At 33.9% G+C, this 25,538-nt stretch overlaps 3 protein-coding genes and 1 pseudogene across 6 annotated transcripts; 1 reads left to right on the top strand and 3 right to left on the bottom strand.

Annotated features, from left to right (window-relative positions):
* Positions 1 to 78: 78 nt before the first annotated feature.
* On the bottom strand, positions 79 to 2,227 carry LOC125775828 (uncharacterized; annotated as a pseudogene).
* Positions 2,228 to 8,252: 6,025 nt separating this feature from the next.
* LOC105222152 (acyl-CoA-binding domain-containing protein 5) lies at positions 8,253 to 12,016 on the bottom strand. Of its 4 annotated transcripts, none has more exons than XM_049446344.1 (4): positions 11,897 to 12,016; positions 9,345 to 9,869; positions 8,695 to 9,271; positions 8,253 to 8,632 (listed from the first exon to the last, which is right to left on the bottom strand). In XM_049446344.1, the coding sequence occupies exons 2-3, from the start codon at positions 9,810 to 9,812 to the stop codon at positions 8,747 to 8,749; spliced, it is 993 nt and encodes a 330-aa protein (XP_049302301.1). In that variant the 5' UTR covers positions 9,813 to 9,869; positions 11,897 to 12,016; the 3' UTR covers positions 8,253 to 8,632; positions 8,695 to 8,746. The 4 variants fall into 4 exon arrangements, with proteins under 4 accessions (XP_049302301.1, XP_049302299.1, XP_011197660.2 ...); XM_049446342.1 differs by lacking the exon at positions 11,897 to 12,016 and adding an exon at positions 11,067 to 11,249; XM_011199358.4 differs by lacking the exon at positions 11,897 to 12,016 and adding an exon at positions 10,254 to 10,744.
* Positions 12,017 to 12,028: 12 nt separating this feature from the next.
* Positions 12,029 to 24,115, top strand: LOC105222151 (interferon-related developmental regulator 2). The gene is made up of 5 exons (XM_049446340.1): positions 12,029 to 13,090; positions 19,048 to 19,744; positions 19,811 to 20,054; positions 22,833 to 23,051; positions 23,113 to 24,115. Exons 1-5 carry the CDS (start codon positions 13,060 to 13,062, stop codon positions 23,194 to 23,196), a joined length of 1,275 nt encoding a protein of 424 aa, XP_049302297.1. The 5' UTR covers positions 12,029 to 13,059; the 3' UTR covers positions 23,197 to 24,115.
* LOC105222150 (uncharacterized) lies at positions 20,679 to 22,385 on the bottom strand. The gene has a single exon (XM_011199354.4). The coding sequence runs from the start codon at positions 21,799 to 21,801 to the stop codon at positions 20,953 to 20,955; it is 849 nt and encodes a 282-aa protein (XP_011197656.1). The 5' UTR covers positions 21,802 to 22,385; the 3' UTR covers positions 20,679 to 20,952.
* Positions 24,116 to 25,538: the final 1,423 nt, after the last annotated feature.

Here is a 25,538-nt window from a genome sequence, read left to right as displayed (position 1 = left end):
TATAAGCAATAAATTGATCATAAAATATTTTCATGATAGTCAAAACTTACATATCTATAAATATCCCTGCAAGACGGGTAGTGGTTAGCAAACGTGTAAACGAGTTGTTATTGTTCACTTTTGCATTCGTTAAAATATTTGTTACTTTTGTTCAGAGAGTGGGAAAAAAGTAACACATAGCTATTTAATGTTCAATGGTTATCTCGCTCTAACCAATGGCAAATATCGCATGCTGCCTTGTTCTTACAGAATACACACATTTGTTAGCAAATCTCTTCACAGCATGTTACGGGTAACAAATTATTTTGTTAGCGCTTAGCTTACCCATGTGTTATGGATAACAAAAAGTATTTGTTACCCGAATATATGTTAGTGTTATTATTTTGGTTATTAGTTTGTTACCTTTAACATATAAGCATGTTAGGAAGAACAAGCAGTAACAAGATTATCTGTTACCCATTTTTACTTCTAGCAAATTAAATTCTTTTAAATAAAAGTCATTTTTTTAAATTATTTTGCTTTATTTAATAATAAAATCAAAATCAGATATTAATTAAATTAATAATATGCCTATTATTATTGCATTCGGCAGAAAAATTATATACAAGTTAATTGAGTATAAAAATTATAATTGTAAAAATTCATATTTTTAAAAGTAAAATTAGACACTTCAACTTAGAACTAATATATACAACTTAAAACTAATATGTACATCTTAAAACTAATATTTACAACTTAAAACTAATATTTACAACTTAAAACTAATATTTACAACTTAAAACTAATATATATAAGTAATAATAATAAAACTTATATTAATTTAGCCCTTAGTTTATGTTTCTTCTGTTTATAACGATTGTGGCTTAAGGCCACAAATCTCCGGAGCTCCCCATATATACTGTTTTTATCCTTGTCAGGAAATATATCTAAAATTAAACGTAATAAGTTAAGGCATTCAAATATATACCAATAAAAAAACCTACCAAAAACTAACCCTACGCATTTTAGTTTTAGTAGGGATTTCTTCTCCTTGCGCCCCTCTAAATTGTAATGGTACATTACATCGTCTGAAAACAAACCACGTAGTACGCCGTCCACACTGCCTTTTGCGCCCTTCGACTTCAATATTAGCCGCATCTGTAAAAAAAAATTACAGTAAATTATATTACAATCGCATAATATTTAAAAACGAAATATTTACCATAGCATCCGTGCTTTCCTTTTGGGAAAGTTTTTCTTCCACGAAGCGCACGTGCTCTTCCGATGACATGGGTAGTTTCAAAGCGAGCTCCAGGTAATGCTCGTCCTCCAAATCACCGGTGATGCGGCTAATTTAATGATGCGTCTTTGCTGCTATGACGCGGCATTCGCGCAATAATTTACTGATTGATAGGAATCGAATATCCACGTCGAAAACTAAAAAAAAAAAAAAAAAATTATATAAAATTAAAAATATTAAGTTTAATTAAAAAATATAATATAGCAACAAATATTACTTTGATAAAGATTTTTGATTTGTAAATACTTACAAATAGTAAATATATTATAGGAGGAAAATATAGTTGAGAAGTGTCTTTTTAAAAGAGAATATCTATTTCTTAATTAATTTTTGTAAAATGAGAAAACATTATATATAAATATTTACTGATTTACCGAAAAATAGTATTTCTGTTTAGGACACATAATTTAACCCTTTTTTACTTGCGACATATCTTTTTGAGATCAACATCCAAGTAAAGAAGTTGTGTATTTCAGCACTAAAGAAAAGACTATATAAATAGTTTAAAAAAATTAAAATGTAAATATCCTTTTTTGAAAAGACACTCCTCATTTGCTTGAAGCTTGAAAAAGTTTAATTTTAATTTAATTTTTAAAATCCTGCTTAGGAGCAGAAATGCGTATATGTATGTATATGATGAAACACTAATGTTGTTTTTATTTTAAACAATTTTAGATATTCTGCATACGAACAGATATCTTGGACGAACAAATGAACATTTTTAATTATAGAGGAGGTTATCCAGTTCAAGAATATAAATATTCGAGATATTTGCGTTTAAAGGTGGGTTTCCAGCTCTCAAAAAAAGCAAAAACTTCATATAAAAAACGCTTATGAAATGATCAAGAAGTTTTCTGGTGTAAATTAAGTTTACACTTATATTTCGCTTTTTATGTTCACTAGCACTTCACTAATTCTGAAAAACCTCCTCAATTCGACAATACCCATTTTATTCCCGAAATCCTGGGGCGGTATTCTAAAGTCGGCACAATTATAATTGTAACCGCACAATTCGTTTCAATTTAGATTTCAAATTTTTTACATTTACACATGTATGTATGTATATACATATATATGTAGATATAAAGCACAAATGACATATTTCACAAAAATGCACAATCTATAGCAACTATTTGAAATAAATATGCACTATTTAGCTTTAATAATTTAAAACTTACTCTCTTATTTGTTTGTTGTACGCAATATATGTATTTGAATCCTCCAAATGTTTCCTGTAATATTAAAATTTTTAATTATACACACAACATTAAATTCACAATGCTTACCTTTTTCTCCTTGTTAAGCCTTTTAGTTTCTCTATACAAAATAAATTAAAAATATAAATATGTATTTATAAATAATAAATAAAATGTCAAGTAACGAACTTACCTCTTTAAAATCCAAAATAAACTGCGCTCTTCGTTTTCTTCTTCTTGAAAAATTGGGCATTCGTCTCTCCTGTTCTAGCAAGTTAATATTACAATATGTTTAGAATGTCGATAGTTTTTCTCTATCTTACTTACGTATTCTCCCATTCAATTGAAAATTCCAGAAAATGTAACAGTGTTAGTGAACAGCTGAAAATGTTTCAATGTATTTGTGCAATCTGTTACCTCCGTCTTGCAGGGATATGCGTTAATTTGAAAATTGACAGTTCGTATTTACAAGGAGTGTTCCAAAGTAAAATTGTATGAAATTTCATCGATTGCTCTCTCACAACCCAGGGTTGTCAATATGGATATACTGTAGTAATTATAGAAGCTGTCTTCAATATGTTTGAAATTTTCTTAAAATAACTCAAAATCAGAGTCGAATGCTATTATTTATAAATATATAAACTATTTTTAATAGTTTGTTTTCAGTTTTGATATTTTATATTATAAAAAGTTGTAATTGAAAACAAAGATGTGTACAAAACCATATATGCGTATTGGGCAATGGCAACATTGTTCAAATGAAAACAAACAAAAATGACTGATTTCTGTGTTTTTACCACGGACTCAATTTTTAACACATTTTGCTCGCTAAGGAAGGAAGAGGTCCTGGGTCCTGGTCCTGTTATAAGTGTCAGTATATTTGTTTTATCGGTGCGAAAATGAGCTACGAACAAAGAGTCATCATTAGATTTTGTTTTAAAAATGGTAAAACTTATGACGAATCATTTCAATTGATGAAACAAGCTTATGGCGATGATTGCCTACCCCGTAGCAGAGTGCAAGAGTGGTTTCAACGTTTTCAAAGTGGTATTGAGGACATTAATGACGATCAAAATGTGTGTCAATCAAAATCTGTGATCACCGAGAATTCCATCGAAACTGTGCGTGAATTCATCAAAAATCAGCCGAAATCATCATTGTAATTCATGGAAATGATATTGAACATCGATTTATTGCATTTTGATCGAACATTTGGGCTTACGAGAGGTGTGTTCACGGTTTGTACCGCACAAATTGTCTGACGACCAAAAATTGCTCAGAATCCAACATTCGACAGACATCATGAAAGAGGTTAAAAAGGACAAAAACTTCCTTTACAATATTGTGGCTGGTGGTGAAACGTGGTGTTTCCAATATTATCCCATGGAGAAGTCAAATGTGAAGACAATGCTGATTTGTTTTTATGATTCCAAGGGTATTGTCCACAAAGAATTTGTTCCACCCGGCCAAAACGTTAATGCGGTATTCTACCTTAAACTTTTGAAGCGTTTGGTGCGCCGTATTCGACGTGTTCGGCCCGAATATAGCGAAGATGAAAGTTGGCGTTTGTTGTGGTCTCATCGATCGACGCTTGTGACCGATTATTTCAGCAAAAATCACATTTTAACCATTAACCACTCCCCGTATTCACCTGATATGGCACCGTGCGACTTCTTCCTTTTCGGAAAAATATCGGGAGAGGCGTTAAACCTTAGATTATGTACGTTGAAAGTACTAAATACAAAATTATTAGAAGACGAACTATTTTCTGAACACAAATCAAGTTTTTAGGTGTGGAAAAACTTACAAATAAGTCAAGCAAACTATACTTGTTTAATTGCACTATCGTATCGCGCAAACTATACTTACGTACATTCTCTATTAAGCTTTAAATCCGAATCCGACAAGTTACGCACTGACGTGCCAAGAGCGGAATAAGTTTCAGTGGGTCAAAAATAGTCGCTAGACAAGTTTTACCTCACTGAGAAGCGACCACGTACTACAAAAAAATTAATACAAATTTAATGCAAGCGATTAGTTGGAAGCCAGCTTGAAAATGAATGGATTAAGAGTATTTAACTTATGAAATTTGCAAAAATTAACGGAGCGAATCAGTTTATGGTCTCCCAATAGTTTCAATATGTGCTGTTGCAATTTGCTTTTATTTTCTACTTTAATTCGTTTTTTCCTTTTCTCTATGGATATGCTTTTGTTCAATTTCTTCATACTCAAATGTACTAAACAAATTATTATTGCGTTAACGACCTTTGATATAGGGCTGAAATCAGTTTTTAAACTCAATAAACGACCTTTGCTCCATCCTAGCATTTCCGCTCGATATTGTTGCTACATATTTGCAGTGTATGCACATGTAAGCATATAACTACGTAAAGTTTTACATGCCTACATGTAATGTGTGTTACCTTCTATACTAAACACTTCAACTGTTTGCTGAGGCACTCCTTTAGCACATTTCACCTGTAAAATGTATTTTTCCCGAATATTCCCTTAATACATGCTGAAAACTTCCTAGTTTGTTATAAAGTATGCATTTTATTAAGTTATATCGTTAAATATTTTTTGTTAATTACACTTCAGGCATAATCGTATATGTTATTAATAATATATATATATATATATTTATATACAGTTTTAAGTTGTACAATATATTTCCCAACTAGCCTAAAACTTGAAGAATAATTATTATAATTTCTCTTTTTGACTAAATATTGTCAAAAAAGTCTTGCGGTATTTTTACTGAATTTTCAATTGTTCATAAAATTGGTTACAATAATGCGATTCAAGCCAAATATGCGCCGTTTTGTTCAATGACGCGTTCCCAATGAGATGCCAACTTCATAACGCCCTTCTCATAGAAGCTCGCTTCGCTATTGGCAAAAAACTCGGAGAGCCAATTTTCACAGGACTCTCTTGTGGCCAACTTCAGACTACCAAGCGCGTTCGCCATGGACAGAAACAGGTGGTAATCACTTGGTGCGAGATCCGGACTATACGGTGGATGCAAAAGAACCTCCCATCCGAGCTCCCGGAGCTTCTGGCGCGTCACTAAAGATGTATGTGGCCTGGCGTTGTCCTGATGGAAGACAATTCGGCCTCCGTTGATCAAAGATGGCCTCTTCTGCATGAGTGCTGCCTTCAAGCGGTCCAGTTGTTGGCAGTACAGGTCCGAATTGAGCGTTTGGCCATAGGGGAGCAGCTCATAGTGGATTATTCCTTGCCAATCCCACCAAACACACAGAAGAACCTTCCTCGCCGTCAATCCAGGCTTGGCCACCGTCTGGGCCGCTTCGCCGCTTTTCGAGCACGACCGTTTGCGACTTACGTTATCGTAAGTGAACCACTTTTCATCGCCAATCACCATACGCTTCAAAAATGGATCGATTTTGTTGCGATTCAGAAGCGATTCGCATGCGTCGATACGGTCAAAGATGTTTTTTTGCGTCAATTCGTGTGGCACCCATACATCGAGCTTCTTAGTGACTCCAAGCTTCTTCAAATGGTTTATAACGGTTTGATGACTCATGCCCAGCTCTTGACCGATGCTACGGCTGCTACTATGCCGGTCTCCTTCGACCAATTCAGCGATTTTATCGCAATTTTCGACGACAGGCCTTCCGGAGCGTGGCGCATCTTCGACCACCTCTACACCAGAACGAAAACGTTGAAACCATCGTTGTGCGGTGGAAATGGAAACTGTATCGGGTCCATAAACTGCACAAATATTATTGGCGGCTTGAGATGCATTTTTGCCTTTATCGTAGTAGTACTGTAAAATATGCCGTATTTTCTCTTTATTTTGCTCCATGTTTGCGACGCTATAACTCACGAACAACTTAAAAGAAACGACAATCAATCAAACACGTATTAGCGCGTGAAATGAGCTTTCCAAAAAGGTATAGCATGACCCGATGCGACGAATAAAACTAGAACTACGCGCTTTCAGCGCCAACTAGCGAAAATACCGCAAGACTTTTTTGACAACCCATTATTTTCCGTTTGAATTTGTTGTTTCATTTATATAAGGTAAAAAAGCTTGCGTACATGCGAGATAGCCATATTCCAGTGACACATTAGCGACATCGTCAGGCGAATTGCAATATGATGTGTATTAATTATTCATTAATAACATGGTTTTCTTTACTGTTACTTTGAGAACTTTTCATTAGGCTACGAGAAAAGAACAATTTTATTTCTTTTTTATAATTTATTAATAAAAAATTTGAAACGTGTCAGCTGATTGTTCTCTCACAACCCAGGGTTGTCACTATGAATATACTGTAGTAATTATAGAAGTTCTCTTCAATATGTTTAACATTTTCTTAAAATAACTCAAAATCAGAGTCGAATGCTATTATTTATAAATATATAAACTATTTTTAAAAGTTTTCAGTTTTGATATTTTATATTATAAAAAATTGTAATTGAAAACATAGATGTGTACAAAACCATGTATGCGTATTGGGCAATGGCAACATTGTTCAAATGAAAACAAACAAAAATTGCTGATTTCTGCGTTTTTACCACGGACTCAACTTTTAACACATTTTGCTCGCTAAGGAAGGAAAAGGTCCTGGGTCCTGGTCCTGCTATAAGTGTCAGTATATTTGTTTTATCGGTGCGAAAATGAGCTACGAACAAAGAGTCATCATTAGATTTTGTTTTAAAAATGGTAAAACTTATGAAGAAACATTTCAATTGATGAAACAAGCTTATGGCGAAGATTGCTTACCTCGTAGCAGAGTGCAAGAGTGGTTTCAACGTTTTCAAAGTGGTGTTGAGGACATTAATGACGATCAAAATGTGTGCCAATCAAAATCTGTGATCACCGAGAATTCCATCGAAACTGTGCGTGAATTCATCAAAAATCAGCCGAAATCATCATTGGAATTCATGGAAATGATATTGAACATCTCCAAAACATCGATTTATTACATTTTGACCGAACATTTGGGCTTACGAGAGGTGTGTTCACGGTTTGTACCGCACAAATTGTCTGACGACCAAAAATTGCTCAGAATCCAACATTCGAAAGACATCATTAAAGAGGTTAAAAAGGACAAAAACTTCCTTTACAATACTGTGACTGGTGGTGAAACGTGGTGTTTCCAATATTATCCCATGGAGAAGTCAAATGTGAAGACAATGCTGATTTGTTTTTATGATTCCAAGGGTATTGTCCACAAAGAATTTGTTCCACCCGGCCAAAACGTTAATGCGGTATTCTATCTTAAACTTTTGAAGCGTTTGGTGCGCCGTATTCGACGTGTTCGGCCCGAATATAGCGAAGATGAAAGTTGGCGTTTGTTGTGGTCTCATCGATCGACGCTTGTGACCGATTATTTGACCAAAAATCACATTTTAACCATTAACCACTCCCCGTATTCACCTGATATGGCACCTTGCGACTTCTTCCTTTTCGGAAAAATGCATTTGCCCATGAAAGGAAAGCGTTATGCAGACGTAGAGGCCGTTCAAAAGGATTGCACCGACATACTGGCGGCCATACCAGCAAACGAGCTAAAACACTCGTTCGACATGCTTTTGGACCGTGCAAAAAGCTGTATTGAAGCAGAAGGAGATTATTTTGAATAAAATAAATTGATTTTTGCCGAAAAAAACCATTTGTTCTTTTTTTTAAGTTCTGTTTACTTTGGAAATCACCTAGTATTCATATATAAAGATTAAACGATACATATTCAATAGAACTAACAACCAAATAACAAAGATGATGACCAAAACGAATATAAAGAATAATATTACATTTTCAGTGTGCTTATATTAAAGATTATTTTCGATAGTTTTGAGCACTACCTATTTCACTAGGGAATGTTGAATAAAGGTACATATGGATCTACATAAAAAAAATAGAATAAGATGCAAAAATACAAAATATAAACATATACTTGTAAAAATAAATGTTACAATACAATGCATCACAAAACCTGATCCCAGTTTTATATACCGCTGTTTCACTTTCGTATTACTTATGTTTTTTGCGCATGTTTAAATTCGCATATAAAGTATCTATTCTGTAGTTTATTTTGCGCAAGAGTAAAAGTAAATAAAGTAAAGCTGTGAAAGTATCAGATCGTTATTTACCAACAAATGTTAACCTTCATCCAGTAACGCCAATGTACTACAAGCAATTGAAGATTTAGAATCATAACTTGAAACATGGTACACTTTTTCATTTCTTACCATTTGTAATATTCCTACTGTGACATCTTTTACTTTGCGATTTCGCATGCTTTTACTTTCGACGTGGAACTGTCACTGCTCGCGATAACCTTCCAATCACGAAAGGCCATAACACTAGTAACGTAAACCAAAGCGGTGAAATATCAGCAAACGGCCACCATTTCGGGTATCCACGGGCTCTGTTTTGATTTGTAGCTTTCTGCGCTGCAGTTGTACGCATATCATTCAACAATTTTTCCAAGCTATTCATGCGTTGATTTACTGCTACTAAATCTGCATTCATGCGCAGCACTGTGGCTTGAATTTGCTTAAGCATTTCAGAATTGTGCTGCATTGCTTCAGTAATATCTATATTCATATTCACCGGATCACCATATTCATCATCAGACTGATCCACAGTGCCGTTAGACATAGCATAGGTGGAGTGTGTCACAGGTATTTCTGGTATTGCAGAAACTGTAGAATTTGTTTGTGGGGCGTTAATGCCATCGCGTTCAGTTGTGCCATTTGTTAAATTATTATCAGTGAGATGATTATGGCGTGAGACGGAACCGTTTATCGCAGAATTAGTAGGAAGCTGAAAAGTATAAATGTGATTACTCACATATTTAAAATGTACCTACATAAGAATAAGGAACCATTTTCCATACCTCATCTTCTTCACCACTGCTACCATTCAAACTCACACCATGTTGTGGACTATTCGTTCTCGAATTGAATGGTGAATTTGGGTGCGATTCTGCAAGTTCCCGCATACCCGGTGCAACTTTATCTAGTTCCTCTAAATTTATATTGTCCAAGCCACTAATACTACCAACAAAGTTTTGTACGTTTTCGGTAAATGACATCGTTTCAATTATTTCACGCAAATTATTCACATAACGTTCCATTGCTTGATGTTTCTCTAAGTGTCGATTATCATTCCAGGCATCCCATTTCGCTTTGCCAACAACATCCCAAAAACCAGGACGCTTTTGATGACACGGACCTTCTGTTGCTTGCTTATAGTAACCGTAAAATTTGAGCATCATGGCGGTGCTAGGCTGATATGGGCCATTTTTGGGCAACCCTTTGATCACATTGACGGCGGCTTGAAAACGCTCCTCTATAGAAGCCATTGTATCGGCAGTTTATTGTTGCGAAGTAATAAGGCGTTTCTAGTTAGGTTTGATATACTGGAATGAGTATAGAATTATAAATAGATAATTCTGAGTTAATCTTCAACTGCTCGAAATAAGTTATTAAATATATGTATATGTGTGTGTGATAAGATTAAATACTTCCAAAGAATGCATAAAACTTGAAATTAGTTAATGCCAATTTTGTAATCAATTGAGGCATGGTATTAAAGTTCAATAAATAACACTAAATGTCGGGAGAGGCGTTAAACCTTAGATTATGTACGTTGAAAGTTGAAGAGTTACACATATACTATATACGATAAATATGGCCACACACACATTCCACACATTCACTAAATACAAAATTATTAGAAGACGAACTATTTTCTGAACATAGATCACACGAATTTTAAAGTTTTCAGGTGTGGAAAAACTTACAAATAAGTCAAGCAAACTATACTTGTTTAATTGCACTATCATATCACGGAAACTATACATACGTACATTCTCTATTAAGCTTTAAATCCGAATCCGGCAAGTTACGCACTGACGTGCCAAGAGCGGAATAAGTTTCAGTGGGTCAAAAATAGTCGCTAGACAAGTTTTACTTCACTGAGAAGCGACCACGTACTACAAATTTAATGCAAGCGATTTGTTGGAAGCCAGCTTGAAAATGAATGGATTAAGAGTGTTTAACTTATGAAATTTGCAAAAATTAACGGAGCGAATCAGTTTATGGTCTCCCAATAGTTTCAATATGTGCTGTTGCAATTTGCTTTTATTTTTTACTTTAATTCGTTTTTTCCTTTTCTCTATGGATATGCTTTTGTTCAATTTCTTCATACTCAAATGTACTAAACAAATTATTATTGCGTTAACGACCTTTGATATAGGGCTGAAATCAGTTTTTAAACTCAATAAACGACCTTTGCTCCATCCTAGCATTTCCGCTCGATATTGTTGCTACATATTTGCAGTGTATGCACATGTAGGCATATAACTGCGTAAAGTTGTACATGCCTACATGTAATGTGTATTAGCTTCTATACTAAACACTGAGGCACTCCTTTAGCACATTTCACCTGCAAAGTGTATTTTTCTCGAATATTGCCTTAATACATGCTGAAAACTTCCTAGTTTGTTATAAAGTATGCATTTTATTAAGTTATATCGTTAAATATTTTTTGTTAATTACACTTCAGGCATAATCGTATTTGTTATTAATAATAGAAACTTCGCAGTTGTACATACTTGATATTAGTGCGTATAAATTAGTTTCAGCTTTGTTTAAATTATATTTATAGTTTTATATACAGTTTTAAGTCGTACAATATATTTCCCAACTAGGCTAAAACTTGTAAAATAATTATTATAATTTCTCTTTTTGACTAAATAAAATTGCCTTTGTTTATTTCTGTTATCACTCTTTCTTTCAATCATTGGGTTGATTTTCATAACTTCAATCAAATGTTGGACAAGCATACCTTCAAGCAAGTGTTGCAAATAATTACGTTTTATTTTTAAATTAAATAAATGCTTGTTTAATATTAATATGCATTTATTATAAAATAATACCGATTATTTATAATAACCTTTTTGTAAATATTGTCCTTATAAAAACTAAATCATATATTCAATTTAAGTTTTCAGTTTCACTTTCATCGTTCCCGTCAATCTTCTTGAAATTCTCAGAAATTCGCGCATTCTTCTTTCGCTTTTTCATTCGTGTAAATGAATTGATTGAGTTAACAACGCGTGGAGTTTTATTTCGCAGTCAGTGTATAATTATTGATAAAATATATCACCAATAAAAATTTGCAATTGCAAAATTGTTAGCATTTTTTTAAACTCGGCGAATGCAATAATTTTTCGCATTTCACAAAGTTGTTAAAAGCAAGTGTGACGCGCGGTGACGAACGACCTTGTGAAGTTCGACAACGAAGTGAAATACCTACTTCGGAAAATTATTTCACAATAATTTTTTTTTCGAAATTGCCAAACATAATTATACAGATGCAAAAATTTTAAAATTTTAGACTAAAGAGCAGAAGGTATATGCAAAAGAATTAACACAAATTTACCTGTTATTGAATTTTTCGCGTTAACGCCCCTCTTTGACGCGGAGGTGGTTCAGCTGGTCGATACGAATATTGCATTCTGCCATTTCTGGGTAGTGCTGTGAATAAGTCGGATCGTTATCTGGTGGACAAACAGAGACAGAATTTATCAGCAACTCGAAACTTGCGATTAATCATGAAATTTGTTGCAACAACAAAAGCACAACTACAACAACAAAATAAAAAGCATTATTCATTGAAATTCACTGAAGCTGAGCAAGAATTGAAACGTATAAATAATTTTCACGCGGTGAATTTGGGAACATTGAACAACGTGAGTTTGTGTAGTGCAGTGAAATTTGCGAAAGTAAAAAATCAACAACAAATAAACGAATATAAAAAGTTTTCTACTATTTATAAAAATTGGAAGAATCAAAACTTTTACATAGCTACGTCTTGATTAAGTGCAACTTTAAACAAATTTACCCCTTCCAAAATTAATTGGATTTAAAACCCCAAACCTATCAATCATTGAAAATTAATTAAAAAATAATAAAGAAAAATTTTGGACAACTAAAAAATAAAATTTAAGTACATAAGAAAAACTTTTAAATTTTTACAAGTTTTAAAAAGTGATTAAATAAATATAGATAATAACGTAAATTAAATATAATTTAAAAACTACCTTCTAAATTTTAAATAGCCGCGCAAAAATATAGTGTAATAACAAAACGCTAAATAACCTCGTGCTTGGCTGTCAATCCTTTCAAAAAGAGTCAACACTAGTCTCTTGCAGTTAGTCGTTAATCATTGCTCACGCTTTGTGCTGCACCTCCGTAGAGGAAACAATTGAAGAAGAGTCGGCAAACGTGCGCGCCAATCTCTTTCAAAAGCATATAAGAAAGTATCTGCAACTGCAAAAGGAGGAAGCAGACAAAGAAAAACAAGGCGCTAGAAAAGGCATAATTAATTTGCGTGTATCCTTGTCATCACATCAGGGATTTCAATCTACTTCAACTTCCTTAACAATATTAACCGATAAGCAGAGGTATTTAGTCAAAAGAACGACGGGTATTATAACTGGTAATACGATTGCTACCAACTCTACAACGGCTTCTTTGTGCTCATTCAAAATTTCCGCTACATCGCCTAAATCTAAACGCAAGACGTCGAATAAAGACAAGAAAATGCCGCGACGCAACAAGAAAGGTGGCAAAGGTAAGTGAAATAATTGCTGCAATTTTCCGAATTCAATTAGTATATTTTGTATTTTACATGCAAGTGCAATTCTTTTCTGCGCAAATGTGTTTAAAATAGCATAAACAAAGCAATGTATTAGTGTCAATAAATAAGAAATTCGCAAAAATACGCTAAATGGAACTTGTGGTGGAGATTCTCACCAAATATACAAATATGCATAGTATGTGTGCGTATAGATTAAGTTAATAACCCGCCTGTGCCCTTTCACTGAATTTCACACTAATTAGTTTTATTTATAAAAAATAGAAAATTATAAAAATTTGTAATTATCACAGTAGTTTTTGCTTTCGTAATGATTCTTGATTTTCAGCAAAATGGTTTAGTGGGCAACAATCACGTGGCGAAATTTAATAACTAAATATTTAATAAAACTATTTATTATTTTCGCACAAAACAAGTTTTCACTCCATTGTTAATGTGGTTAAAACAGAAACAAATTATATTGAATTTCTTGTTTAAAGTACTAAATACATACATATGTATGTATGTATGTTGCTTTGCCACAAATTTTGGAACTATTTGATTTACATACTATTTTCAAATCAAAAAATACAAATTTTTTAGACGTGCCAATTGTAGATTTTATTGGTTAGTAATGACTATATTTCTGTAAGAGGATGTATTTGATTTTTTACTATGAAAACGAAAAAATAAATAAAAACTATATTTATGTTTGTACAAACAAACTACACATTTATACATATACGGTTATAAATGTATGCTCATGTATGTATGTATGTAGATTCCTCGTCACATTCTTATCTTTTGATTATTATTGTGTCGTAATAATCTCTAGCATGTCTTTTCATACACAAATGTATGGACGTATGCATGTGATTAGTGTTTTTATATAATTTTATAAAAAGTTTCAATGCCAGCCAACGAAGCAACAGTTCGCTTTTATCTGTGAGCCAGTAGATCACATACATATGTATGTATAGACACTTTGCCAACACGCTCACGCAGACTGTAATAAAATCTATATACACTGAATATAGCATAATAATTTTGTGCATACAAAGTTCAGCTGTGCTGGCACATTTGTATGAATTCGAACGTATGTATTTTTGCTTGTGAAAACAGCTGGTTTGTGCCTGCGTATCGCACATGGTAAATATGTGAAACATATATGCATAAATATGTATACAAATCATAAAATACACTTGTTGGTGCGTTCAAATATTCTCACACCTCTACCTTTGCACTATATAATACTATATACATAGGTACATACATTGTATATAATTTAGCTGATAGCAAAAAATCATGTATTCAGTTCCTGAACAAAATAAATTTGTTGAAGTTGCGATAAGCGCGTATCTTCAAAATACTTATTTTCCGAAAATAAAGTAATACATTTGTTCTACTAACAATACAATAGCTGTTGTACGATAGCGAACCATTTTTGAGTTATTGTACCCTGAAGAGAGAAGTTTGTATCACTCTGAAAAACTAAGAAGATACATATGTATGTAGATCGATTCAGCCATGTCCGTCTGTCTGAATTTCCATAACTTAGTCCCTCAGTACCGAGTGATCGATTGGAAATTTCGCGCACATCTTTTTCTATCAAATTCTGCAATTTATTAATTGCTTCAGTAGAATCACGTTTCGCTCCTTTTAGTGGATATTTAAACTAGTGAAATAGGAAAATGAGCCAGTCTGGGTTAGATTTGGGCAGCTGGTCTCAATATTTCGAATTTGAATTTTATGTACTGAAACCGTTAGCAGTAAGTTAGCCACAGCTATTTTTCTACACTCCTATATACCGCATTCCTCTTAGCTCACTTATGCAATGATCCTTTCACATTTTCCTTTCGATTGGCCTACTTCGCATTTACCAAGCAGGCTTTTTTATCTTTTACTTTTTGTAAATTTTTGATGCATACCTTCATGTATATTTGTTTGTTTATGTATGAAACTGCACCCTAAGTCACATCAATGGCCTCTAATACTTGTCAAAGCGACTACAACTCCAACTCCAACCAAATTGGCTCGAACCTGCTTTGGCCAAATTCCCAACCAGGCCAGCAACTTTCATTTCATGCACACAAACACAGTTTATACATATACAAATACGCACATACACTAAGTATGATTTGTGTTGCACTGAGAATGCATGCGAAGGCCAGCCTGTCTGGCTAATAGCAGTCTGCATTTGCAGTCATGTCATCGGCTCTCCCAACACAACAAATGCAATCAGCTGTTCGCCGCTTTGTGTAAGGCATGCGGTATGTCAGAGATATTTTTTTTTTCATTTCATTTGTTTCACTTGCATATTCGGTTCGTAAAACTTGTTTCTTACACAAAATTGTTATGCTGTGCATGGTTCGCAATTGGCGTTTAAACATCTGGGATTTTCCTCGCTTGCCGAGCCGTCAGTCAGCCTATGAATTAGGCAAACCGTTAAGTAGTGTGTTTTAACGATTTGAGATTGCACATTTCGTGTATATGCTAACATATTTACTCCGTGCATGCATGCAAACATAAAAACACATATGTTGTCATGCGCCTTTCTGGTTCATGTGCTCGTTTTAGCTGAAGCGGAAATCACCTTGTGCCAAATGCACAGTAGCAAGCGAAATGCTTTGGATACACATACATCTATTACTATATACAAAGAAAATATATTAATGTGTGTACACAAATAATTTATTTCATATGAATTCAAAGATATTTTGTTTTTCGTTTCTGCGTTGGAATTTCTTTCTCTGGTGGGCTGTGATGCATCGCTTTCTTGCGGAAGTTTCTTTGTGTATGCCTGTGATGTACAATTAAGAAACTGAGTTTATAAATATGTATGTAATGAAATATGTGCTAAATGTTACTTTCTATTCGTTTTGCAAGTTTGCGATTGCCAAGCTGATTGCCAAGCAACAAAAGTGAAAAGTAATAACACAATTTCGTTAAAAATATATACATAAGTGTAGAAATTTGCAGGTATTAATAACAAAGTCATAAAAATTTGTATGCAAATTGTTTCTTAAATATTATTAAATTAATAAAATATAATAAAAACCTTGCCCGAAGTTATAATACCCCTTAATGATATAAAAATACGTTAATATTGATTTGATCAGCCAGTTTGTATGAGAACTATATGCTATTGTAGTTCCATCTGAACAATTTATTCGGGGATCGTACCGCTGCCGATAAATGAGCAGTTTCTCAGCTAGAGAAGAACATGTACAAAATTTTAGATCCAAATTTCGAAAACTTCACGTAAATACTTACATATACATACATATACAGAGTGACAAGCGGCTATGGCTAATTCAATTCAGCTTGATTTGTGTCTGAGAAAGCGCTTGTAGTCAATTTCAAAGCGCAAACAAACATGTTTAAGAGTAAATACATTTAAATAAATTGTTTTGGTAATTATTTTGTTGAAGGCCGCCAGGTTATTGGACATATGCAAGTTGTATAGCCGAGTAGAATTCGTTCACCTACAAACAAAACAAAATACAGATATGCCTATCTACATACTATGTAGACATACAAAAAATAAATATTTATATATATGTAAATATATATGAATTTCTTTGTACGTATGTATAAACTCACTTATTAGTGTAATTGAATAAAATTTGGTGAAATGACTCAAATTTAGCTGCTACGGTTAATTTTTCTCAAACGTATAAATATATTAGTATGAATTATATGTTTTTGTATGTAAATAAATTAATAAAAATATTTAGTAGTATTTGTCATCGTAATTTTTGGTTGTGATTCCCATTTTATTGTTTTAGCTGGGTAACTGAATATACATACATATTAATATTGCTAGAACACTTAATGAAAATGTACATATATCGATATATTCTATATATTGCACCCTGTTTATATTTAATATGGCAATCTCTGTGTATTTTCCTGTTCAATTTTGATTGTTGTCGCACAGTGCCACAGTTCTTAACAAATATGTATTAAACGAAGTCTAAATTGAAGTAATCGCAAATCAGCACATATTTTTTGTTTAGGGCACATTGACACTCTGTTATTTGATTATCGCTTACTTGCCATTTATTTTGTTGCATCAGTTATGTTTGCTTTATCATAAATTATGTAGTGTCAATATATTTATAGTATATATGGCACTTTGCACTTTTTTTGTAAATTGTAAATAATAAATATTTACGTGCAAGTAAGTGCTCAGGTAGAATTTTTCTTTTTTTACTGTAGTAATTCTTTAAATTTTGTATTTTCGTGTGTGTAGAAATTGCATTGTGTTTTTTAGAAACAATTGTTTGAACCTTCGAATCACTACTGTGCTATCAATAAATCATTCCGCCACCTCCTCTTTATTTACACATTTCACCTATTTATAGAACCCCACTATCTTATGCAATCAAATATCTTTGTAAATAAGCATATTTGCCTACACCTTGCTAAACTTTCCTAACAACATTGTTGTTGATTTTGCACTTTATTTATTCACCACTCGCGGTAGTCGCCCAACTGCCATGTGGCCTCATGAATTTTCTATGCAACTTACATACAAGCATACATATCGTTGTACGCTTACTAGCGTGGACTGGTGGCCCCGTTTGTATGTTTATGGGCGTAGATGAATCATTCATAAAAATGCGCCAGAGCTTTTTTATCTTCGCTTCTACTACGTCACTCCTTATACCATACACATACATACATACATACATACATATATACTAATGCAATTCTAGATGACTCTCGACTTTTCGCCGTTGACGTATGAATGTAGGCGGCAGTTGTAATGGTATAATACGGCACCCATGCCATATCTAACCACACACACCAGCCGGAGTATTTTTGCACGGCATACCAACCATTAAGAAAAGTTTGTGCTTACTTGTGCTTACAGTCGTATAATTTTATTTGTTGAGATTTCTACAAAGTTATATACCCGGAACAGGGTCTATTAAGTTAAGCGTGAAGTTTGTAACATCCACGCCGTGAAGCCTATTATACGAGAATAGAAATGATCAGCATAATGAGCTGACTTTATTTAGTGATTTCCATGTGTCTGTCCCTCAGTTTTTGAGTTATCGAACTGAAATTTTGCACATGTTCTTCCTCCTCAAGAAGCAGCTCATTTACTGGGATTGCCGATATTGAAGCACTATAACATATAGCTGTCATACAAACTGACCAATCAAAATATAAATAAATATATTTTTATACCCTTTCGTGCTATAAAAACGGACTCATGTGAAGGGTATAACAGCTTCAGTGCAGTCCAAGTTAAATTTTTTTCTTATTATTTATCTTTATCTTTATTCATTTAGTTTTATTTGGTACCAATGCCGCCTTTGTGTGTTGTAGGCGGTTTGCTTAAAGATATATGTACATATGTACATATGTATGTATGTGCGTAATATACACCCCCGCATTGTTTTCTTTGTTGTTCTTTTGTATACAAATCATATGACATTTCTAAATATAGCATATCTGCTGATGCTGTGGAATACTTATTGCCGGGTGGTGAGAGTGTGGCGGCAAAGTTCAATAGAACTCTCATTTATGTACCAAACCTATGACGTAATGTTCATTTTATCTGCTATACAACATACATACATATATGCTCGAAATTTGTAGTTTTATGCTGTAAAGCTCCAATTTGTTTTATGTGTGAGGTTAGGTCTGGCCGTTACCATAAAATGTGATACAATTGGGCGGCAGTAAAAAGTATACCTATGAGGACTTTCAGAGAGCTAAATAGAACGATATTGCCCAGTTATATTCTTTAGTTCGGATCACTTGACAACTTTTTGGTAGATGTAGATCCGGTCACTTTCAAAATTTGTTGGTCTGAAGTATTTTCTGCTGACTTATGTTATTTCAATTATTATTATACTTATTATTCAGAACTAGTACGAAATCAGACTTGGGCTCAAACCATATACTAAATTTTTCTTAAATTGCTATTTCTTTCACAGGCCGCAACGGTGACTCCAACTCTGAGGACGAGTCCTTCAACGATAATGCCAGCGTGTATTCTTACGTTTCTGAGAATGCACCCTCGTCCATAAACGATATGGATGAGCTCTCATCCAATGAACGTTACGAGGAGAAATTCATGCAAGCGCTCGAAAATGCCACTGAAAAGTCTGCACAGACACGCACCACAGCTTTGCAGAATATCTGTGAAATTCTCATGCATCGCTATATGCCCGATTTCGTAGACGATCGCAAGGTGACATTGATCGATTGCATTGAAAAGTCCATACGACGTGGCAAAGGTGCCGAACAGTCGGGCGCTGCACGTCTAGCACCGTTAGTGGTGCTTCAATTGGGCGGTGATGTGGAGATCTCAAAAGAATTGAACCAGTGTCTGTTGACCACCGTACAAGACAAGGCTGTCTCATTCGATGCACGTGCCAAATGTTGCACCGCTTTGGGTCTATTGAATTTCCTTGGTGGCGAGGATATTGGCGATCTTATCACTTTAATGCAATTTTTCGAAGGCATTTTCAGCGCCAGCTATTTGCGAGGTGATGAAAAATCGCCAGTATCGGTGAATGCCGAGGCAGGCACCTTACACGCGGAAGCACTGTCCGCTTGGGGCTTACTGCTGACACTCATACCGTCGGGTGACTTCGTCTCACTCATGACCAATGGACAGCCGATGTTGCCGTGAGTTGAAATGTTTTAATTTTTTATTAATACATTCATTTAATATTATGTATTTCATATTTTTAGTTCGGTGAAAAAATTGATGGGTCTATTGCAGTCGCCACATTTGGATGTGCGCATAGCAGCTGGTGAGACTCTAGCACTAATACTGGAGTGCGGTCGCGCACATGATAAAGACTTCTTGGAAGAGTATCTCGGCGATTTGATCGATGCTGTTAAAAAGCTAGCCACTGATTCACATAAATATCGCGCCAAGCGTGATCGCAAAGCTCAACGCGCTACATTCCGTGATGTGCTGCACTATTTGGAGGTAAGTGCAACAGTTTATATTATTATTGTTTTTCAACCAGTGTGAGTCGCAAGCGTGCTTATAGTTTGTTAGTATGCGTAGTGAAGAAGTATGCAATGACTGATTGATATTAATTGTAAGGGATCATCGAGGTCTTCCAACGGTCCTGGCCCAGGCCCAGGAAACTTGCTTTTCGACGGGGTCGGACCATAGAAAGAGGGCTGTCAGCTGTGTTGGGTTAGCTGTGTATGCAAAGAGGTTGTTAGTGTCGTGTTGGAACTCGTTTTTTAAGGGAGTGGCGCAATCTCCAACGAAATTGTTCATTTGATCGGACTACTATAACTGTGTACTGCCATAAAAACGATAAAAATCAAGTTCCTGTATAGAAGCTTTTTTATTCTAGCTTCTGTGCAACTGAAGGTAACGTTTTATATTCAATTGGTTAGCGAACTTTAAAACGACGCTCTTAATATAAAAATCACTCTTCAAAATATTCACTATTTATTTTTAAATAATTATATTATATTGCCTCTATCATGTGTCGCTAGCATTAAATAATCTTACAATAAACAAACTTTAATTCAAAATATTAGTTTAACAATTTATTTAAACTCAAACCACTTTTCGATTTTTTTTTTTTTCAAAAATTTTGTTATTGTAAAAATTTTACTCGAATTTCCTTAATGCCAGAACATTGAGCAGAGTAGTGTAATTGCAACTTGAATATCTAGCAGTTTACATCTGTACATAGCCTTAGGAATTAAACCGCAAGGTTGCATTAACCTGTCAACCAAAAAATATTCACTGGCTCTTCGACAATAGTGACAACACTGCTGACACTTATCAAGCATATAAAGTAAAATATAAAATAAAACACGTTACAAACTTGAGTTCAGCACGCTTTCCGCACATTCTATACTCAGCGCACATGATTTATGCACACATTCAGCAGCGGATGACGGCAGTGTTTGCCATTACTGCCGCACTTGCTATGATCATGAATATTATTTTTCATAATAACACAACCATTACGGCTAATCGTTTCCATATACTCGGAGAAGTTGGTGCGCGTGACAAACGCTTTGCTGCGCCAATGCGAATTATTGCCGCTATTGATGAAACGTGCGCTGTCCGTAAATGAGATCTTGAACGGCTTGTACGCATGCTCGCAGGGATCGGTGATGGTCGGATTGCGTGTTTGATTGTCCAATTCCTTCATTACATTGGCGCGGAAGACATCGCAAGCGCCCTCTTTCTGCAGCAATTTCGTTGCGTTGAGCTTAGCGGTGTCATCCTTCTCTTTGAGACTCTCATATATACCCTCCGGATATTCGTTCATATTACAATAATCAATTTGATATGTGGTAAAGAGCCGTTGACGCTCCAAACGTCTATTCAGCTCATCTTTAGGCATTTGCTTCAGGCGATCATACAAATCCGGATAGGCAGTACGCAGTATTTGCAGAAAACGATTCGGTTGCGCTTTAAAGCAATCGCCATCCGTGTCTTTGGCTAAGTTGTCGGCTTGTTCGGGTGTCAGTTTGGTCGGTATGATGCGTGGATCGATGAGTCGTCCCATCGGTGCAATGCCAGTCCATTCGGCGGTGCTTTCGCACTTCTCTTGCGCCGCTTTGGGCACTTCGATTTTTGCTGTGTCAATGCATTGACACTCCTCTTTCTCCTTTTCCGCTTTGTCTAGCTTTTTGACGAACTCATAACGTTTGGTGTAGGGCGGCACGTAGTCGTGTTGGTAGGTGGTTACAAGCATTTTGCTGGGTTTTTCTTTTAAATTTAACGTAACAGCTGCACTATTTTAATTTATTACTAAGAATTTTGCAATTTTTTTTCTACAATTTTAATTTTACTTTTTTATTATGCAAGAATTTTTTTGCTAGAAAAACCGGATAGAAAATAATATTTTTTATTTATAATTTTTAAATATGAGTTTGATAAAAGTGGAATACAAAAAAAATATTGATTGACAAAAATTTCATGTAAGAGCTGTTTCTATAGCATAATTTTTATACCCTGAAGAGGGTATCTTGAGTTTGCCATTAAGTTTCTACGACACAGAAGGAAACTTCGGAGATCCTGTGTAATATAAAAAATGATAAACGTGATAAGCTGAGTCGATTTAGTCATGTCCTTTTGTCTGCTTATCAGACTGTATACATACATATGTATGTATGTATGTACGCGACTTAGTCTCAGTTTTTGCGTTATCGTTCTGAAATTTTGCATACGTTCTTTTGTCACCGAGTGCCTGCTCATTTGTCGTAAACGCCGATATCGGACCGCTATTGCATATAGCTGCCATACAAACTGACCGGTTCAAATCAGATGCTTCTATGGGAAACTTTTTTATTTGACGAGATATCTTTGCGAAATATGGCATATATTATTTTTTAAGTTAACGGTAAAAATCTCCGAAGAAATTCTTCAGATCGGACCACTTTAGCTTAAAGCTGCCATATAAACTGACCGATCAAAATTAAGTTCGTGTATGGAAAATTTTTTTATTTGATCGTTTTGTGTGTGTGTTGAAAAAGTGCTGCAAAACGTGCAGAAATGCACGCCGCTGGTATGAGTTGCTGAACTGCTGAGCGAGTGTAATTATTAATTAATAATTATTGTAAATATTGCATAAAATCAGCATTTTGGATAAATATCATTTGGCATGAACATCAAATATACATTCATACTATACATCCATCCATCTTTAAACGCTTTCAAATACACTTATGCGTAACGCTTTCAACTAAACAAGCGAAATTCTACTTTTTCCCCCGCGTCATTTAGGAAGATACATCACCCGAAATCAACATTCGCTTTGGCACCGAGTGCCTCGTTTTGGATTCCTGGGCCGTACATCATCAATATTCGGCGCTATGCACCATTATGGGTCCAGGCATGACATCACAGTTGCAAGAGAACGATTTCATACGCGACATCTTTCAACTAGGTCCTAAACTTGTCGACGACGGACACGCTAAAACCAAACAATCCAAACTGGAGCGCGTAAGTTTACACATATATAAAAAATATTTCGCTAAATGTAAACGAAAATCTTTTATTGCAGCACTTATTAAACGCCGCCGCCTTCAAGGCACGCACAATAACGCGTGGCAAAAATCGCGACAAACGCTGCAGTTATAATTACTAGGCACACAGCTAATTGTAAGAGTATAGAAAAAGAGAACGCTTAAACTAAGTTAAAAAAAAAAGAAGAAAAACGAAAACGCCGTGTAGCGACCAGAAGTTTGGTTCAACTGTGGCGCATGTGACAACACTTTTGCAGTTTGCTGACCAATTAGTTGCTGCTCCCAACATCCAGCAGGCGTAAAATGTATGCGCTAAAGCGTCGACAGCTAGAAAATTTGCATTTTTCTAACTTGCTGTTGCTTAACGTATTGCGTTTAACGTTGTTGCATGCTCTAGCAGCGCTCATTCCTCAGTTGGTGTACAAATGCGCGTCACTTTTTACACCATTTGAATTTTGTTGACGGTCAAATGGACGGACGCTTTGCTGTAATTTCGTGTACATTTCATTTGCGCTCAATTTTTACCTCCCCCGACCCCCTTGGATTTATTGCAACGAATTTGTGTACACAAGATTTATGCAAATCTTACAATTAACTTAAATTTATGTAGCAATTTTATGATATGAAACTATATTGAAGTAAAAGAAAAACAACAACAACAAGTAAATATAACATACCACTTACAAACAATATACATGCATATTTACATACATATATATAAATTATAAAACAAATGCTAGTTGAAATTTATTTAGTTTTTAAACATGTTTACTTACATACATACTTATATATACAAACACACAAGCTATATTACTACAAACGCTGTACGAACTATTATGTTCAAGTTTTGTTCTTAAATTCCACAAGTAAGAAGCTATAAAATTACAAAAAAAAAACAAAAACAAATATTTAAATACTTTGATGAATTTTTTATATTATATGCATATATTTTGCTTACAATAACTTTGGCTTAATTATTCTGTTGCTGAATTAATTTTAATCACTGTAACTTCTGAAATAAAAACGTTAATGAAATGACAAGCGCATTGCAATTCTTCAGAAATACATAAATACATGCATATGTATATAGGTTTATGTGTATTATATAAGCACAAGTTGGCGCGCTTTGCCTAAAAAAAATATTTAGGATTATTTAACATATTATAAAACTTACCAATTACTAAATATATTTAATGTTAAGCGAAAAGTAGCTGTTAATTTACATTGATTTTTGGCCAACTGGCGCTGTTAAGTAGTAAGCAGCGAGTGACTGTGTTGAGTTGATTCATTTTTGTCAGTTGCCAGACTTCTGCTAGGCTTTTATTACATTGCTAAAATAATATAAAACGCGTTTGTAAAGTCAAGTTTTTCAATTTAACACGATTTTTAATATAAATTTTAACCACTCAGTTCACATTGTTGTTCAATATTTTCTAGAATTTTTTTTTTGATCGCATTTTGTTTTTATTTTCGTTAATTGGAAAAAATAAATAATTCTATTGTGCAAATTATTTTGATCCTTATTATTGACTATATGTATGCAAATTGATTTTTTTATTTGCTCAATATTTTTTAGAATTTTTTTAATCAAATATATTTTTCTTTTCACTAATTATGCTTCTCTCTCCATTGAAAAAAATAATTTTTGTAAAACTCCACTGTTAAAATGTTAATTAGTTTGACCTTTATTATTGACTATTTTTATGCAAATGGAATTTTTTTTCATAACCTCAAAAATATTTCAAAATTTGGCAAAAAGGTTAAACAAGAAAAAAAAAATAATTAGTTCGATTAATTTTCTTTATAACGCTGGTAAAAAGATGAGAGTACACTTATTACTGAAATTTTTTTAAATTTCTTTAATTGTTTATCTTTCTCTAGCAAAAGGTTACAATTTTTGTAAAATTTCGCTGTTAAAATCTGCAAAACTTTTTATTCATTATTAACTACTTTAATTTGCGAACTCCTAGCTACAACAAGGAATTTATTTTGTGATCATAACCTAAAAAAATGTCAAAAGTTTGTATGAAAGTTAATTTTTTTGATCATATTCTAAAAAATGTCAAAAGTTTGCATAAAAGTTAATTTTTTACCATAACCTAAAAAAATATTTTTTTGCAAAAGACAGTTTTTGTTTATCATAACCTAAAAATTGTTACAAAATAAAAAAATGTCGAATTTTACTTTATTGTTTAAAGAGGTAATCTTATGTTATTTTTTTAATGTAATTTTACTTTATTTTTAAAAAAGTCTAATTTTATATTTAGCGCTTATAACGTTACTGTTAAATTTAAAGATTTTGACCTGTTATTTGCGAACTTGTAGCTACATCAACAATTTTAGTAATTGATCTTAATCCAAAAAGAAATTCAAAACTTTGCATAAAAACCTAACTTTTTTGATTCTAACCTAAAAAAAATTTGAACTTTTGCAAAAAGACTATTTTTGTTTATCATAAATTGAA

The sequence above is a fragment of the Bactrocera dorsalis genome, chromosome 1 (assembly GCF_023373825.1).
Source record: "Bactrocera dorsalis isolate Fly_Bdor chromosome 1, ASM2337382v1, whole genome shotgun sequence".
Lineage (NCBI taxonomy): Eukaryota > Metazoa > Arthropoda > Insecta > Diptera > Tephritidae > Bactrocera > Bactrocera dorsalis.
This window is presented reverse-complemented; position numbering and strand designations above follow the sequence as displayed.